At 35.5% G+C, this 19,137-nt stretch overlaps 1 protein-coding gene across 10 annotated transcripts in view; it reads right to left on the minus strand.

Annotated features, from left to right (window-relative positions):
• The window catches only part of PIGN (phosphatidylinositol glycan anchor biosynthesis class N), a 103,031-nt gene that overhangs the window by 18,150 nt on the left and 65,744 nt on the right, over positions 1-19,137 (minus strand). For 9 of the 10 annotated variants that reach the window (XR_006602155.1, XR_006602156.1, XR_006602157.1 and 6 more), the window contains 6 exons: positions 15,738-15,840; positions 10,013-10,115; positions 8,109-8,195; positions 5,414-5,469; positions 5,046-5,121; positions 3,153-3,226 (listed from right to left, as the gene is read on the minus strand). Coding sequence is in view for 6 of the 10 variants with exons in the window: in XM_045065689.1 (XP_044921624.1) it covers positions 3,153-3,226; positions 5,046-5,121; positions 5,414-5,469; positions 8,109-8,195; positions 10,013-10,115; positions 15,738-15,840 (499 nt within the window). In the remaining 4 variants the exon portion in view is untranslated. Of the gene's footprint in view, positions 1-3,152; positions 3,227-5,045; positions 5,122-5,413; positions 5,470-8,108; positions 8,196-10,012; positions 10,116-15,737; positions 15,841-19,137 lie in introns of those variants that run through there. The other variant, XR_006602158.1, reaches the window with a different exon arrangement.

Genomic DNA, 19,137 nt, shown 5'->3' on the forward strand with positions numbered 1-19,137 from the left:
TTATCACCTCCACCAACCCACTAAGGTCATTCACCTCCAATAGTCACCTCCAACCATTTCCCTACTTTTACTCTCGTCCTCCTAAGGGTATTAGCCATAGAACAGACAACGGAGTCTTTGGGACCTTCCAATTGCTTTTTGCCACAACTAGGAAAAATTCGGAAGTCCAAACTATGGCCAAAATGGCCTCCTATGATCTGGCCCCTGCCTATCTCTCCAACTGTCCTTCCTACAATTCTGCTAGCACACACTGCTTACGGGCGGCCCTCCTGCTGCTCTGCAAACACTCTACACCCAGTCTCACCTCACGCCCTGTGTATGCTCCACACCCTCTACCTGAAAGTGCTTTCTCGTCTAGTTTCATGGTACACTCTGTGTTTATTTCAGTCTCTGCTTAAATGTCTCCCCTTCAATCTATTTTTCTTCCTGACATTAACACAATCTGACATTTCATGGCAACTGTTTTATTTCTTATTCATCTCACTGAGTAGATGGTAAGCTCTATTCACCACTGTATTACCAGCAGCTGGAGCAGTGGCCGTTTGTAATAGAAACTCAAAACATTATATGCTAAATGAATGGTAGACGTAATCAGCATAAAATAAAAATGAAAATGGCTACTACTACACATTGTGACATTTCTTATAGACATATGAGAACTTCTACCTTTGAGTTCCATAGAACACTACAAAATTGCTCCTAAACCACCAAATAACACCAGAGAAAGCTAAAACCACCAGGGTAAAATCTGTAAGTGACACATTAATGATGGAAGAAGCAAATCTTCTTGACAAAAACCCCTCTATACTCTGACCCAGGTAAATTAGTTAGACCTGCTGGAGATAATGACCATCAAAAGAAATCACACCAGCACAAACTAAAATTCATAGATTTTAAGATAGACAAAAATTAGATAAATGAACCCAAATTTCTTTGTTAAGAAATTTTTTTAAAGATTTTATTTATTTGACAGAGAGTGACAGAGAGAGGGGGGAACACAAGCAGGGGGAGTGGGAGGAGAAGCAGCCTTCCCGCTGATGCAGGGCTCGATCCCAGGACCCTGGGGATCATGACCTGAGCCAAAGGCAGACGCTTAATAACCGAGTACACAGGCACCCCTCTTTGTTAAAAAATTTTACAATATTCACTTCATATAAAATTAATTTAAAAATTAAGCTGGCTTAATATAGTTTACCCTAGAAAATGCTCTTGCAATAAAAGTAATTGAATATAGATAGAATTCTGATTCAAATTTGGATTCCTAAATATGGAAGCATACTATCCTGAAGATCAAAACATCTAGTAAAACAGAATAGTATATTTTAAATGACATTGTCAAAATATCTTATATTCATTTCAGTTAGTACAGGGCATGAGAAGCTTTTTGGTTGCTAGATCACACTACTGACAATTTGACCTCCCCAAATTCTTTTTTTCAATCACTACTGTTTATCCATGGCTCTCTTGTATATTTGAGTATGTAATCAAATATAGAACAGAGAATTATCCCTTTTAGGTCTCCTTATTTGGTTGATTGTCAAATACTTCTGTAGTCCTAAAACCTTCTCTTTCTCAGCTGTTCCTCAGCTCTCCTGTGCTTTGTTGCTTTCTAAAGGTGAGGAAGTTCCAGGTCATCTCAAGCTGTGAAGTGGATTAGCCTCAAAATACCTTTCTCAACTCTTAACAGGCCCTTGAGGTTGTCTGTTTCCCACACCCATTCCAAACTACTACTTCTTGCTCTCTAATCACCTTCCAGGTTAGAATGAATGTGTGCTCGTCAGAGTTCATTCAGACATAATCTGAAATCTGTTGGATGAGGCATTTGGGAAAGAAACTGTTTCCCTGATAGGAGGGGATAGGTTAGATTTTCATTATTTATAACCAAAGGCATCATTTTTTTTCAAAAGTATTTTTTTTAAGATTTTATTTATTTGACAGAGAGAGAAAATAAGTGGCGGTGGGGGGGGTGGGCAGAAGGAGGGGGAGAAGCAGACTCCCCACTGAGCAGGGAGCCCAACCCCAGGACCCCTGCCTGAGCAGAAGGCAGATCCTTAACACACCTCTACTTCTCATTCCACATGTAACCAGTTCCTCTGAATTAAAATCCCTGCTAAAAAAAATCCCTTAAGATCCCTGCTTAAAAAAATGTATCCACTAACAGAGATGCAAGAAAGTACGTGTTTTACCAGTTTTTAATTGCATCTAAGTAACTATTTTTTATGTGATACTGACAAGGTATAAATGTTTTCACTGTAAAAATTTATGTAAATATCCTACAAAATACTAAATTGAACTAGAAAGAAATTTCTACAATTTTTAAACAGTGGAAGAAAACCTTTTAAAATTATACTTGTTATTATGGCATATGCATAATAATATGCTAAACCCAGTTCTAGCTTAAACTCCTCAAAAAGAACATGCAAATTTATGCTAATATTAGTTATTTCTTTCAGCACTTTATATGCCAGTTTGATTCAAGAATAACGGAACTGCTAAGAAGCTTCATATTTATCTCAAGTGTCTTTCAGAGAGACTGATCAGTCCTGTGCTGATGAGACAATTTTATTAGTTAAAAAAAGCAAATAGTTTAGTTAATAGCTTCTCTTTGAGAGTCGTGATTGCTTAAGACTGACTGCTCCAGAAATTCCTCAAAACTTAGAAAGAATAATTCCCATTCCATTTGTCAAATATGTAAAAAATAAGACTAAGAAGCAATGTAAATTATTGACATGTAGAACAGCTGACTTAAAGTAAAATGAAATAATACTAGTACATTTCTTTCATACATACTTAATAAATAACCCTAAAGAAAACAGAATGATATCCCTTGTGTTTTGTAACCACAGTTATATCTATAATCAACAAGTCATTAACTATAATTTAACATTTATGTTTTACTGTTTTCTAGGGAAGCTCTTCACTGGCTTGAATAATATTTTAATAACATTTTATTCTTGAGAAAGCATATTTGTCTGCTGGGGCTCTAATCAACTAATTTCCTCTAATGACAGTTGAACTCTGGCTATAAGGGTACAACATTTTTCTCTCATTTTTGTAATAAGCAACCTTTGTCACAGCACTGTAGCAATCACATACCTACTCTTACTGCCTGAACATGGGCAAGTCCAACACTTCATAAACATTCACTTTACCTTTTTGATGATAACTGGGTAGTTAGCTGAACTGCTTCAAAAGCACACATCACAAGAACAAAGGGGATTAAAATCTGTTTAAAAGGACAAAAAAAAAACATGCCGTGGGTAGCTGAAACATTTGAAAAACTTAAAAATAAATGTTATTTCTGCAGTATTTCAACTTCTCAAATAAATTTTATCTCTATTAGTGAAGAGCAAACTCTGAAATAAAACCATGACATCGATGTCACATAGAATACTGATGAAACGGATTTAAAAATCTATTATCAATACTGTATATAGAATAAAAAGATAAATATCAACACTTATTCCAAATAAAACCTAATACAAATTTTTGTTCTGACTCATTATAATAATTAAGGACCATGTTCAAATGTTTCTGAGAGAGTATGAGAGGCACAAAATACCCAAATCAGATAAATTATAGAGCTTGATAATTTGATTCACAGATCCCTGAATCCATCTGGTCACTTGATACTATAACTCTATAAACATGATCTCCTGGTGCATTTATCTTAATGAAACTTTATTTCTGATTATATAATTCATATTCACTGTAAAGTATTTGTTAAAAAATTTTGAGAAAAGTATATCATAATTTATACTGGTTGAAAACCCATAATCCAGAGCTAATGCTGTTAATATTATGAGATACTGCTTTTAATAACCAATTAAATATATATATATATATACTTGATGTATAATAAAGAAAAAATATGGAAAAGAAATGGTGTTCAGCACCGTGTAAGACTCCTTCAAGTGAAGGACATAGACTAAAATAGTTTGGGAGAACCTTCACTTCTGGCCACATTAGTCAAAAAGAGCCGTCCGGTGCATTTTTTCAGGAAAGCTCTGAATGAGGCTGGAGAATAAAGATCTAATATTCTACTTTAAACTTTTGTTTTTCTTTACTTTTTTCTTATTTTTAACGAAAGGCCAATGGCCTCCAGGAAAGTAAAAAAAGAGCAATTATCATTTAAAAACATAAATGAAAGTTCAAGAAATAATGCATGTTTTAAAATAACTCAACAGGTAAATATAAAAAAATAAAATAACGCAATAGAAATTGGAACATGAGAAAAACATCTTTTTAACATTTCCTAAGGTTACATTTGGTAACCTTAATTTTACCTTAAGTATCTCTTTAAAGGTCCTATCTCAAATATAGTCCCATATTTATTAATTATTAACACAGTAATAAAAAAGGAGAGTAATCCAATTAAGAGAAACATACTTTTAACAATTAGTATTTATGTGATCTGACAGAAGGTAATTAGATTTTAGCCAGATGTATACCAACTCCATAAACTGTGCCAAGCACTGTGGCAGAGGGAATGAGACAGAAGAAAGGGGAGAACGTGAATTACGTTCCATAGGAGTCTGACCCTCCAAAGCTTAGAAATTTGCCATTATCGTGGTGTGGTCAGCACCCAGCTGGTGCTGCTGCAGTGATGTAAGCACTCAGTGACGGATTTGTGAAGTCTACCAACTAATTCCAGGTACATGGATTTTGAGAAAAGATCACAACATGTGGGTAGTCTCGTGGGGAGCATACAGAATCTTTGGGAGCACTGCGGTTCTGATCTGCACTGCCCTTCCCCATGGGCTTTAATCGTCTGTGATAGGACTTCCCAGGAGTTACACAGAATCTGTACTCTGGAATTTAAATGGGCTTAAGGATAAAGCAAAAAGGTTAACTGTATTTTGGAGTAAAAGCTAAGGGGTCCCAACTCCGATTCAGCATCATCTGTGAAGGTATCTTCTTTCTATGCTATTTCACTCTGTCACAATGACTTCATAGTCTTAAAGTCATATAATGTTACATAATCTTAATGTCACGATGAATTGATAATCAATATCTTAAGAAAACAGGAAAATAAGAAAACTAACCTTCCACATCATCAGGGCTCCCATCATAAAAGGACTAAACACGGTCAGAAAGCAATAGACAGAGGCAAGATCAAAGCTAAGGAACCAACATAAAGAAAAAAGATTTTAGAATTCACATTGTAACTTTAAAAGAATGTTCTACTAAAAAGGATGCTTAAACTAACTTTCTGAAACTACTCTTATTAAAACACAAGCATATATTGTATCAAGAATATCAGGAAGCCACTAAAATGAATGAGGTAGATCTCTATGCGCCAGTAACATACCAATCTCCAAAATACCCTTCAGTATAAAAAACCACGGTACGGAGCAAAATCCTAACTTGTATTATCTTTCATTATAAATATGCTCTTTTCATTTAAAATTACCTGTTAATAGAAGCTATGTTCCCAGTTCCAAAAAATGCTGTCACTAAGAAGAAAACCTAAATACAGTTAAGGAAATGCCAAAACAAGAGGATAACTTGATTTTTACCCTGCACATGTGGGCATAAACTGTTGCAAGTGAATGTTCCATTATACCTCCTTGTGAATGCATTTTGAAAGAACCAGACTGAAGAGGGAATGTGCTAAGAACCAGAGGCATGAGAGGTTATCTTTGTCACAAGTGTCTTTGGGAGGCCATTTTCCTCTTCTCTAGCAAAAGCAAATCAGAGTATTGTATCTGGAGCTGGCCACTGGTGATTTTCTCACAAGAACAGAGACCTAGTGCATGAGATAGATATTTTCAGGAGAAATACTGTTTCAGCTCATACATACTTGCTGTGTGCCCAACACATGTGAAATTGCTAGTTCTTTGGAAGGCTCAGAGAAAAATAAGAAACCATGTTCTCAAATAATTCAATGGAGAATGAGACACGAGCAAATGTCAGACATCTTTTGGACACTTTTTAATCTTATGTTTGTTTTAGTGCAGTAGTAAAAGGTAAATACTAATCCTGTTGGTGTCTTAAGAACTAACTGCTAGGAAAGCACTAGAAAATACTGGCTGGCCCGTTGACAGGACTCAATAAATGTCAGCTATTTTATTATTAGACACATATACACAAAAGTGGTAAAGAAACACTGATGAGGATGTATGAATTATGAGAACTTTCAGTGAAAAGGTGGCATTTGAGTTGGTCACTTGAACCTCACATGTATTCAAGGATCTAGTCACTCAACCAATCAACTAACCAACCAACCAACATTTATTGTCTAGTATATGTCAGAGGCAAAATTAGACACTAAGAACATAAATATGAATAAAATAGTCTCAGTGCTCACTCGGATTCGGAGGATAGGATTATGCAGATACACAGAAGGATATGAGAGGCACTTTAAGGTCAATGGGGAAAATAAAAGACATAGTGAAGAAACACTGAGAGGTATGATGGAAGCTTAGGGTTTACTGAAAGATACAACCGAAGATAAAGCAGGAACACAGATTGGTAGCATATCAATAAAAAGCCTTGAATTTTACTGTGGAGACAACGAAAAGCCAGAAACACTTTAGATGACCGATACAAGAAACACAAGTGACAGTGAGATATTCAAATCAGGGAGATAAGTAATTACAGGCAGGAAACACGATTGGAAAGCTATTTCAGTAGTTCATGGCAGGGGCAAGGAAGGTCTGAACTGATGCACTGGGAGCAGAGACAGAGAAGGAGGGGAGACGGTGGGACCTCAGAACTGGATAAGAAGTAGTTAAATATGACAAGTTTGATGGCCTGGGTGACTGGGAATATGGTGAGGCCGTTCAATAAGATGAGGCCTGTCAGAGAGACTTTGGAGAGGGGTGGGTGACTGTTAGTCAGTTTGGGACATACATTTGGTGATGCTCAGCAGGATATTAGACATATGGCTCGTGAGGTCAAGAGAGGTCAAAGCTGGAGAAGTAAATCTCAGAGTTGTCTGCATGGAGGTGTCAGTCAAAGCTACAGGAGAGGGTGACAGCGTCTAGGCAGGGTAAGGGGAGAAGGTTAAGGGTAGAGCTTGGAGAAGAACATCTTTCAGGATCAGACAAAGAAAGAGTATGTTCTAATGAAGGAGGAGAGAGATGAGATAAAAGCTAAGAGGAGAACCTGGAACATGTCCTGGAGGGAAACGGAAAAGGAAGAGAAGTCAACAGAGTTGAATGTTGTAAGTGGTCAAGTGAAATCGAAGCCCGGACTGTGCCGTCAGGGAGCCCCTGCAGACCACTGACGGCACAGCCTCGGCAGGGACAGGGGCACGTACTCACAGAGCTACCGTGTGCCAGGCACTGCCCAAGGCTTAGGGGTACAGTACGTAAGTGGAGAGGAAATGGTAGCAGCAACTGCAGATTTTTCTTTTAAGGAGCTTGGTAGTAAACAAAGACAAAATGAAATTATACTTCAGGAGGAGGCAGGGTTCAAGCGAAGGTACAAGGGAAGAAGTGTGGATTGGTCGAGCGTGAGTGCAAGGAGTCCGCAGAGAGAGAGCAAAACCGAGGCCAGAGGCAAGAGGAAGAAGGACAGCGCCACGGTAAGGTCAAAGGAAATAATACCTCCCCCCAAATTTCTTGAAGCCAGTCAGCCAGCCTTCCCAAATGGGACTTTATTCTGCCGTATTGTCTTTCAAACTTCTAACGCTAACAATTTCCACGCAATGCTGCCTCTGATGTGATTCAAAAACCTTGTGAGGTAGAGGCCATAGAGCATGAACACAGTATAAAACACACATAGAAAGCACAAACCAAACTCATTATAGTGGTTTCATCTGGATGAGGGGAAATTAGAATGGAGTCGGGAATTGAAAAAAAACAAAACAAAACTTTAGCTTTAGCGGTAATGTTCTAACTTTTTAAAAATGTGTGACACGTGTGACAAATTAGTAATTGTTGATCTCTTAGATGGCAGGAATATACACATGTACATTTGCTTGTTATATCATTCTGCATGCTTTTCTGCAGTTTCAACATTTTTTAAAGATGTGGATCGTATGAGAAAATTATGGCTGAGAGGGAGTTAAATGGCCCCCAAGTGGGCGTGAGCAGCGGAAGTCCCGCCTTACTCCACTACACGGCAGGTTACAGCACCTTAGAAGTCCAAACAAAGGATACAAGGAAAAAGGCCCTGCGGACATCATCCAGATAGAGCTGTCGAAACTGGGTAATATCAGGACTGCAGGTGAACTGGAGGCTGGTGACCTATGAGACAGTAAGAAATACATGAGCACATAGGACAGTTCGCTTACTCCTACCCTCAAAGGCAAACTTCCAGTCTGGAACAATAGCTGGAAAGTTATCCTGCACTGACAAAACTAACAATAAAGCTGTTCCTATAGTTTAATTACATCTTAATTCAATCTGCTAAAAGTTAGAATACATTGCTAATAATGTGCTAAAACAGAGCTGTAGTACTGCTGAATGGGTAATAAAAGGAAGAATCGGGCTTTTCCTTATCCTGTATAAATGCTTCACTTTTAAATCCCTATAGAACTCTTTAAGTCCTGTTTTCTCAGTGTCCTGATATTCTAAAACCCAGCTACAGTATCATATTAAAAAAACATGATAAAATCAAATATTTGTTTCTTTCTTCTTCTGTTAGTTATTTTCTCTATATACAAATGCAAAATATTCCTATTTTTGGTAAAATAGAAAGTCACTCAATTTTTAAAAAAATATTTTATTTATTATTTGACAGAGAGAGAAACAGTGACAGAGGGAACCCAAGGTGGTAGAGTGGGAGAGGGAGAAGCAGCTCCCCACTGAGCAGGGAGCCTGAAGCTGGGCTTGATCCCAGGACCCTGGGATTATGACCTGAGCCGAAGGCAGATGTCCAAAGACTGAGCCATTCAATTTCAGTCACTCAATTTCAACAAGAAGGATGCACTTTCGCTTAATCCCCTTCTCCCCCAAACAGAAAAACTCATGGGGAAACTTTCCCCTCCCTCCACTAACCATGTAATTTTCCACTAAGTTCTTTGGATGCTTTAATACTCCTTTCTATAAAAAGAAATGCCTGCTTTCTGTTAAAAAACAGAATTTTAAAAATGACACTGAACCTCATTTTTAAATTTATTACTTATTTAATATTAAAATATTTACTATTAAGGATAGTCTGACCATTTACTAGAATCTGAACAAAACTGTTTTCCTGTACTGTTTTTAATATTCTGGGGCTTAATGTTAAAAGCCAGTAATTATTTAATATACTTCAATACAGTTTCCTCATTATTGAAATTAATTATTTTGAATGACCAATTACTCTGTAAGCTCAACTGGAACCGGTTATGGATGGATCAATGGACCAACTATGAAGGTGTTTTTCTGCAATATTCATTTTATCTGACCTCAGTAAAACTGTAAATATGCTACCACCAATGGTTTATAATTACCTCCAGTTCTAAAATAAAGGCAAGAGACATCAATTTAACTCCATAGCTCAGTATGATAAATGTGTCCTTAAAATTTAGCTGGCTTTTAGCCAATTCAAAGTGTACTCCGTTGAATAAACGGCCTAAGATTTGGACTGAGGCCACGATCACTAGGCTGGCAGAAAAAGCAATTTGGAGTAGGACCACTAGAAAGAGAAAAACAACACTGCAAATATAAATGTCGCCTTATGATCAAATTCATGCACTGACTTGTGACAACATAAATATTCTTGTGACTACAATAAATTGAGGGAAAGAAAAATGAGATATGAAAACAGAGGAAAATATGATAAAGAGCATTCTTTCTCCTCCACTCCTTCATTGATGTTTTTGTACATCAGGGATTCTCAAATAATTTCTAAGAATAACCCAACCTATTTAATGCCTATAAAAGTATAAAATCATGCTTTTCTATTGTAAATGAACAATTTTCTTAAAAACTGCTTAACTTGATTATTAATCATTAACTTAATTACGACTGTTTTAAATGGTGCACAGTTTTTGATGAAATAACACGGCAACTTTTGTACAGAATAGAGAATATTTTAATATTCTCAAATAAACGCAACAATGATTTTGACAAGCTACCTTCTGTTTATAGGAAACACTGGGTTGCCGCAGGGTTTCTTGTTCCACCTGTATCCACACAAACATTAAGCATGACAATACTAATGGAAAGAGAGCTTCATACCTAAGGGACAAGGGGATTTGGGGTGGCAGTAGGAGGTGAAAAAAAAAAAAAGAAAAAAAACATTAAACAAGTAAAAATGCAAATTTATGCAAAATTAAAACAACCTTGATAATACTTCAAAGTCACAATATCACAAAGTTTAAATTTTCTAGGCTCTCCAGAAGAAGAAAGTGGGAAAGGAAAGGAACATTTAAATATCAACTCCAACACCATCTTTTTTTGAAATGTATTAAATCCTGAGATCATTTAAATTTTTAAAATAGTTGAGATATTTAGAAATCACTCATAAGGTAAATACACAAAAAAGGAAAGAAAACATTAAGATGGAGGTAAAAAGACAATGCCTGAGTTAAAATCATTAATATACCCAGAAGAGCAAGACTAATGTTCCAAGTTTAAAAAAAAAAAAAAAAAAAAAAAAAAAAAGGGTGTGATATGGAATCTCTAAGAAAGAAAAAAAAAAGAACCAATAAACACATAAAAATATGTTTGCCCTTACTGATAACTGATATGGAAACTAAAACAATAGAAGATAAGACATTCACTTATCACATTTATTCGGTAAAAAACAATAATGTCAACAAGAGTATAATGAAAACTAACTCTCACACTCTCTACATAGGAATAAACAATTTCTGGAAGGCAATCGGACACTACATCAAGAATCTCAAAAATATTCATGTAACATAATCCAGTGATGTTACTGCTAGGAATTTACCCTGAGACGATAATCCACTATGGGCACTAGAATTCTCCTCATATGAAGATATTTGTTGTAATACTGTCTACAGAAGGGAAAAACAAAAACAAAGTCAGGAAACAAGCTAGGGAGTGATTAAATAACGTATGGTACATCTCTTGGCTAGTTTAATGGTGATTGTAATATGGACAAAGGAGAAATGTTCATGAGCTACGACAGTGACAGAAGTCTTTTCTAATCCTCTTCCAGCCTACCTAGGGATAAATGTGTCACCTTTGTTATCCCTCAAATACCCTGTTACAGTTCTTCAACCACCATTTTAATCACATGTTCACGGGCATGCCTTTCTCGCCAATCTGGAAAGGCTCTGGCTGAGTCAGTCTTGTCACCACTGCAGGCCTAGCTAGTAAGGATTCGCTGAGTCAGTTACTTAAGCGGGAGTTACTAAACAAAATCAAACTAACCAAACCAAACCCAAATAACTTTTTTTCTCTCAACTTTTTCACCCCCCCCCTTTTTTTTTTTAAAGATTTTATTTATTTATTTGAGAGAGAGAGAAACAGAGACAGAGCACAAGCAGAGGGAGCTGTGGGCTCCCTGCCCAGCAAGGAGCCAGATGCAGGACTCTGGGATCATGACCAGAGCGAAGGCAGATGCTTAACCCACTGAGCCAGCCAGGCGTTCCTCAACTATTTCACCTATTGAACTCTGTTCCATTCGGTGCTACTTCCCAGACATGAGACGACAAAATAAGCAAAATGCTTTAAATTCTATCACTGATCATAAAAATAAAAACTGAAGACCAGGGAGAAGGAAGTATTTGGATTCAGAAAGCATACACAAATCACCTGGTATATAAAATGTAGAATACCCAAATATATGAACAGACAATATATACATGAAAAAGTATCATTAGTCAAACAGATGCAGAAAATGTATACAAAGCTGTACCATTTTTGACCTATTAAAACAGCCACTGATGTTCTTATTTAAAAATGAAAATACTAAATACTGTGAAGGATAGGACCTCTCAGCAGTTGCTGGTGATATTATAAACTGGCACTGTTCTGAAGACAGAAGTAAAAAAAATAAATAAAAAATAAATTCATACTCTATGACCACCTATACTACATGTGAGAAATGAACAAAGGAAGTAATAGAAACTATATAGAAAGCTTGACACGAAAACGTAACTCAAAATATTATAAAAAAAATGTAAATAAATAAAATGACCAAAAATAGAGGAATAGCTAAATAAATTAAGGTTCATCCACATCACAGAATATTAAATATCTATTAAAATGATGGTTAGGAAGCCTATGAACCACCTGGGACAATGCTTCTAAAATGATGTTAGGTATGGGGCATCTGGGTAGCATAGTTGGTGAAACATCCGACTCCTGATTTGACTCAGGTCGTGATCTCAAGGTTGTGAAGTTGGGCTCTGTGCTCAGTGTGGAGTCTGCTTATGACTCTCTCCCTTTCCTGCTGCCCCTGCCCCCCTCCCTCTCTCTCTCTTCAAATAAAGAAATGAATAAATCTTAAAATAATATTATGTAGAAAAAAAAGATAAAATAGTAAGTATATGGTATGATTAATACTATGTTAAAAAAAGACAAATAGAGTAAGGATAGAAGAAATATATCAGAATATCAGCAGGATGTGTAGGGTTAATAGGTGATTTTCCCCTTTATCCATACTTTCCAAAATGTGATCAATACTACGTTTATAATGGTTTTTTAAAAAATAATTGAGAAACAAATGTTGACGTAGAATTCCTGTATCTTAGCCATTCTTTAAAATTTAGTTCAACTTCCACAGGAGTCCCTGATGGCACAAATTCAGCTGCCCTCCTCAAATTCTTTCCCTAGCCATTCTTTATATCTTACAATTCCCAGCCTAATTAAGTCACAATAATTTAACTGTTGCATTCTGTAAGTGCCTAACACTGTAAAATAAAGTCCTTACTTTATAGCAGCTTACAACTCTATTAGACACCTGGGGTAAGCTAATTGTGCTGCCTTTTTATCAGTCTAGTGTTCAGGACACTGGAGATGGGAAAGAAAAAACAACTGTTGATTAATTGAATGAAGAAGGTGTGTACTCTAAGCAAAAGAGGACCAAGATTTTAAAAAATATTTGCAATTATATATGAAAGAATTCTTTCCTAATATATGAAAACACAAATTTCATAGTTCTACAAATGGTGCTACAGATTCATTTCCTTTCAGAAACTATAAACTATAATCATTTTCATTTGTTAAAATGTGGATGAATAAATGTGATAAAGACAATCGTCTTATGGGACTTTATTTCTTTAGACAATATCTTGTATAAAGTCTGCATATTTGAATTAATAAACTGAAATACCAATAAAATGTCATCACAGGTTCACAGTGTACATAGTAAAACCTTACAAAATTAGGATCTCCTAGTTTGGTCTCTGTGCAAATTCAGCAGGGCAGAAAAGGCATTTAGCTTTGTATTATAGTTTGTTAAGCAAATGGATAATATAAATACAATTTTGGCAAGAAATGTTTAACAAACTTAAGAGAACTACTTTCAAGCATTTCAATAGCCTCCATTTGCATAAAAATAATGAAATGCTGATTAAAATGAATCTTCTTTATTCATTAAATCAAGGATACATTGTTAGAATTTAGGATAACTATTACTGTATTTTCTGTAAAGTAATAAAACTGCATTTCTTCCAATATTTTATAATCTGACGATTCACTAATTTACATAGAGAATCCTCCGGATTGTCCAAAATAGTTATGTAGAACAATCAGGTGGGCTATAAGTTTTGCAAAACTGATTTTAAATTAAAAACTGGGCTAATTGAAAATGTTAGACTGTGCTGTTTCAAGCTATTTCTGTTGCATTTTTCTGCAAAGGTAAATACACTTTCTGATGTTGAATAATATATTTCTTAATACATTCACTAATAAGGTTATACTCATCATTATTGTTCTGTTTTTATACATGAATTTTTGCTTTTCAGATTTTCTTAAAATAAATTAAATGTGCTTCTGATAATGTTTTGGTATCTTTATGACTATGAAACTGATGATTTAAAATACTATCATATTTATCCCCAATGTAAGTTACATGACTAACTCATTATACATTCCGAAATATTTTTTCACTCAAAATTCAACTTTAATCATCTGTTCTTCTTTCCTTCCTTCCTTTCTAATCCAGGAAACCAGATCCATTCCTAGATTTGTATTTCTTAAATCTTCTACACATTCCTTCAAATTTGTTTGCTGCTTTAGAATGTGAAGGCTCAAGAAAGAAAAGGACTTACTGATTATTAAGTGACTGTAGAATTTGGCAGATATTTCTGGACCCTCTCAAATACATACTTTTTGGCAATCTCTAGGGAAGATATCTTAAAGAAACTCATGTCACCCCAAAATGGTGAGTTACAATAGAAATTATTTTGTCTTTTGCCTTCTCATCTAGACTAAAAACTAATTCATATATAGTTTGATGGATTCTGATTGTAAATTATCCTGAAATTTCACCAATAAAGGGGGAAAGAGTGAACAGTTTTGTTTTTGTTTTTAAGTAGGTTTCATGGAACCCAACACAGGGCTTCAACTCACAACACTGAGATTAAGACGGGGCCGAGGTCAAGAGTTGGACACGTAACCAACTGAGCCATGCAGGCCCCCCAAAAGTGAACAGTTTAAAAGCCTCATTATGTTTATCACTCTTGAGTAAGAATATGCTGATAGACTTCAGGTTTTATCTGAAAGTTCAAAATTCTAAGTCTCAAACCAAGCACCTCTTAAAATCTTATTAGGTAACTGGTGAAAATTTCCATGTTGCTTTCCATGTTTCCATGTTCCATTACGTCTTCACATCTGTGTGTCAGGTCTGGTTATGCAGGGAGAAAACAAGGCAGAAGGTGTGGAGAGCTTTGTTAGGAGAAGGTTTTGTACACTACTGGACCATCTCTTATCTAGGGACAAGAATTCCTGGGGCCTAGTTCACTTAGGATGTTAGGGCCTATTATGAAAAGATTTTTTAGAACATCCCTCTAATTCTAAATTAGGCCAACTAAGTTTCTCAAAGAATGAACCTAAGTTTTGGACCCAAAATCATCTAAACTGGGAATAATCTATTGATAGCACAACGGTCAATCCCCAGGTTTAGTCTAGTTGGGATTAAGATCCTTTATTTGGGCCAAATTTTGAGCTATCTTTGAGTGGTGGTAATCTGATTTGTCTTTTCTATACAATGTTGTTAAAACATACACATTGCTCACCTCATAAGCATTTAAATAATGATGAAATAAAATTCAAAGTAAAGAATGCTTTTCTTCAAAGCAGGTAGGGAGATTGTATCACTGCTTCACTGACTAGATCCCTTCAGGATCTACCCCAAAGCAAGCTGCCAGTTTTTGTTTTGCAAGAAAATTTAAATCTTAAATAAAATGGGATTCTTTAACTTCAGAGAAAATATTCTGAAAGTTTCTGAATCTAAAGAATATTTGGACCAAATATATGTAAGAGTAAAAATAAAAGGTATATTCAAATAAGAATGAACAAATCAAGGTATAATTTGAAGTGCAGGAAAGGAATGTAACAATGCTACAGCTCTAACTCATTGTTTGAGACTTCAAATTTCTCCATAATCAGTCAGAACTTTTAACATGGTAGTGAAATGACATTTCAGCATCTTCAGGAAATAAACAGAAAGACAAAGACAACAGGCAATACTATGAGCATATGAAAAAGAAAGCAGAGGATTTACGATCAACTTATATATAGTTCTTATGAAGCAGAAAATATGTATAATTTATTCCCCAAGATTTATACATTTTTCATCTCCAGAGGTAAAATATTCAAAGAGAAATGTCAAGATCATTTAAAGCTTGCTACTAAAAATTAAAATTTAAAAACAGTTCATACCCTGTGCTTAGCAGCAGGTAGGCTGACATGGAGGAAAGAAGGATGCTGAACAGTCGCTCAAAGAGACTTGTCGGACTCAGCAGTGGTAGGACAAAGGAAGAGGCTGCAGTGAAACAAAGCAGGGCCGTGTCAGTACAACAAACACAATGTACATGAGTTTAGAAGTACCAATCCTACTGTCATTTATAGAATTTATTGTTTCTGTGACCTCTTAAATGGGCTATACTTATCCTAATAATTTTTGTAAGAAATTGGAAACTCCATGTTTCCTAAAAAAGATCTTATTTGAGAGACAGAGAGAGCGAGCGAGCGAGTGAGCACGTGTGCACAAGTGTGTGCATGTATGTGGAGAAGTTGAGGGGGTGGTGCTGGGAAGGAGGGCCAGAGGGGAGAGGGACGAGCAGATTCCTGGCTAAATGCAGAGCCCTACAACACGGGGGTTGATCCCACAACTCCAAGATCATAACTTGAGTGAACATCAAGAGTCAGGGGCCTAACCAAATGAGCTACCCCTGAAACTTTGCATTTTTACACTTGATCTTAGCCAAAAGACCTAGAAGCGATGAAACTTCACATTTTTTTTTTAAGATTTTATTTATTTATTTGACAGAGAGAGATTACAAGTAGGCAGAGAGAGAGAGGAGGAAGCAGGCTCCCCGCTGAGCAGAGAGCCCGATGCGGGACTCGATCCTAGGACCCTGAGATCATGACCTGAGCCGAAGGCAGTGGCTTAACCCACTGAGCCACCCAGGCGCCCCGAAACTTCACATTTTTAATTAAAATTACATTTCATTATTTTTACCATATTTTGGCTCAGATCTTCTCAATTTTATTTAGCCTTGCTCACTAAATGAGTAATTTGTTATTTGCTGATATAAATAATAAAAAATATAATACAACATGTTGCTCAAGATTTAGCAAATATCTCTTAATTAGGCATATAGCTAAAAGGCAACTTATTCCCCAGAAATTGATTTTTCCTAACCTCCTTCTCCTGCTCCCAAGTTTTCCCACTGCAAAGTATATGCATTGAGAGTGGTAGCGTGCCACTCAGGAAACAAAAAATAAAAGAGGATATTCCCACATGAGAGTTGTAATAAGAGCAATGAAGTAATCTTCCCCTACAGGACAAGAAAGCAAGTATTTCCGTAGGAGGGCAGCAAACATTAACTCCCCATTTCTATTTTGGGAAGGAAATATGCCTAACTTCCTCATCATCCTAGTCAGGCAGAAAACATGCCTGGAGTTAAACACTCCAGAGTACGGAGACAGACAACTTGGGATAAAATCCTGGCTGATTCATTATTAACTTTTTAACCATGGGGCAAGTTTATTAATCCATCTAAGCAGTATTCTTATCTGTCAAGTAGTGAGGATACAAATAAATTGTTGTGAGGTTTAAATACAATTTCACCTGTAAAATGCTCCCTGAGCATAGTGCGAGGGATATAATAGGTGCTTAATAACTCTGAGCTGCTACTATTATTACTAACCAACATCTACTAATAAGTTAAATTTAAAGACAAACCCCTTCAAAGTCAAGTCACTGCAGTATAAGACTGAAAGCTATATCAATAGTCCTCTAGACAAATAGCTTCTGATCTTTTTCAGAGGTGTAGTTCTGATACTGTTATCCTCACCTGATACATATTTTAACAGAAAAAAAAGCAACATTTTAATATTTATTATAAAAGCCAATTCAAATGAGATCTCTTCTGTAAAATATAATACATTATAATAAGATGTGTCTTAGGGGTTTATATAGAGAATGCAAGGACAGTTCAATACTTGTAACTCGGTAATATCAACAGGCCATATTAATTGGTCTAAAAAGAAAAATCCACATTATCTCTACAGATGATGAAAAAGCCTTTCACAAAATTCAACACCCATGCACTCCTAGTAAGAACTCTAAATAAAACAAAAATGCATGTACTTTCTTTAACATGACAAATATATGTACCTCAATCCTAAAGCCAGCATCTACCTTAATGGGGAAACTCCAGAGGCATTCCCACTAAGGTCAAGGGGAAAAAAAAAAAATCACAGCAGTTCACTATCTCCACTTATTTAACATTGTTCTGGAGATACTACCGAATACAAATGAACTAAAGGAAACAATTAGATGACTAGGAACTGAAAGGGGGGAAATATACATCTAATTTGTAAATGGCATGATAGTATATTTGGAAAATCCTAGAGAGTCAATGATAAACCTAACTCAAAAAATGAAAGAATTCAGTAAAAAAAAAAAAAGAATATAAAATTAACATGTAAAATCAGTAGCAACTTATCTCAATAATAATTAGAATCTAAAATGAATGAGAAAAGTCTATTTACAATAGCAAAAAAGCAGATAAAACACTTAGCAATATACTTAACAAGAAATATGTAAGGCCTCTATGAAGAAAACAATAAAGACTTCTCTTAGAGGCACAGTAGACTGGAGCAAGTGGAAAGACATCCCTTGTTCTTGGTTAGAATGTCTCAACATTACTCATGATTAAGATATGTCTTCCCAAAGTTAACTGACATATTTAATATGATCTCAATAAAATTTCCAGTAGGCTTTTTTTGAAGTTTGAGCAAGTAGATCCTAAAGTTCAGACTTTATTGAAATATATTATGAAGTCTGTAATAAAACAGTATATTATTGGCACATTAATAGACATAATTAGAATAGTACAGAAAGTCTAGAAATAGGCCAGTGTATAGTATGACATAGAAGTGTTATCTCAAGTCACTGGGGCAAATTAAGTATTAATGATACTGGATGGCTATTTGGAAAAAAATTAAATGAAATCCTTTCCTTAAACCATATATTTAGAATAATTAACTCTAAATATATCAAGGATTGAAATGTAAAATGTCAAAGTATGCAAGTATAAGAAGGAAATATGAGTGAATTCCTCCATAACCTAGGTTTCAAGGAAAGGCTTTCTAATTGTCTAAAAGTTCAGATGCATTAAAAAAAAGACTGATTACACAAAAATAAAAATCATTTGTAGGCAAAAGACGTCATAAGCACAGTCAAAAGGTAAGTGACAAACTGGGAAAAATTTTTGTTACATATATCATAGGTAAAGGACCAATACCCCTAATTTATAAAGAGCTTTTAAAAATGAAAGCAAAGGACCAAAAATTCTATAGAAAAAAAAGGAAAAAAGATGAATAGATAATTCCCGAGAGAGAGATAAAAATAGCTCTTAAGCATGAGGAATGATGTTTGACTTCACTCATAATAAGAAAAATGCAAATTAAAAACACAGAGATACCATTTCTCAAACACAAGATTGACATAACTTTGTTGACTGGAATAAATTCAAAAGACTTTGGTGAGGCTATAGGGAAACAGGCATTCTTCCTATATTTTTGGCAAAAATGAGAAATGGTACACCTC

The sequence above is a fragment of the Mustela putorius genome, unplaced genomic scaffold (assembly GCF_011764305.1).
Source record: "Mustela putorius furo isolate JIRA1106 unplaced genomic scaffold, ASM1176430v1.1 tig00003858_pilon_pilon_pilon, whole genome shotgun sequence".
NCBI classification, from domain to species: domain Eukaryota; kingdom Metazoa; phylum Chordata; class Mammalia; order Carnivora; family Mustelidae; genus Mustela; species Mustela putorius.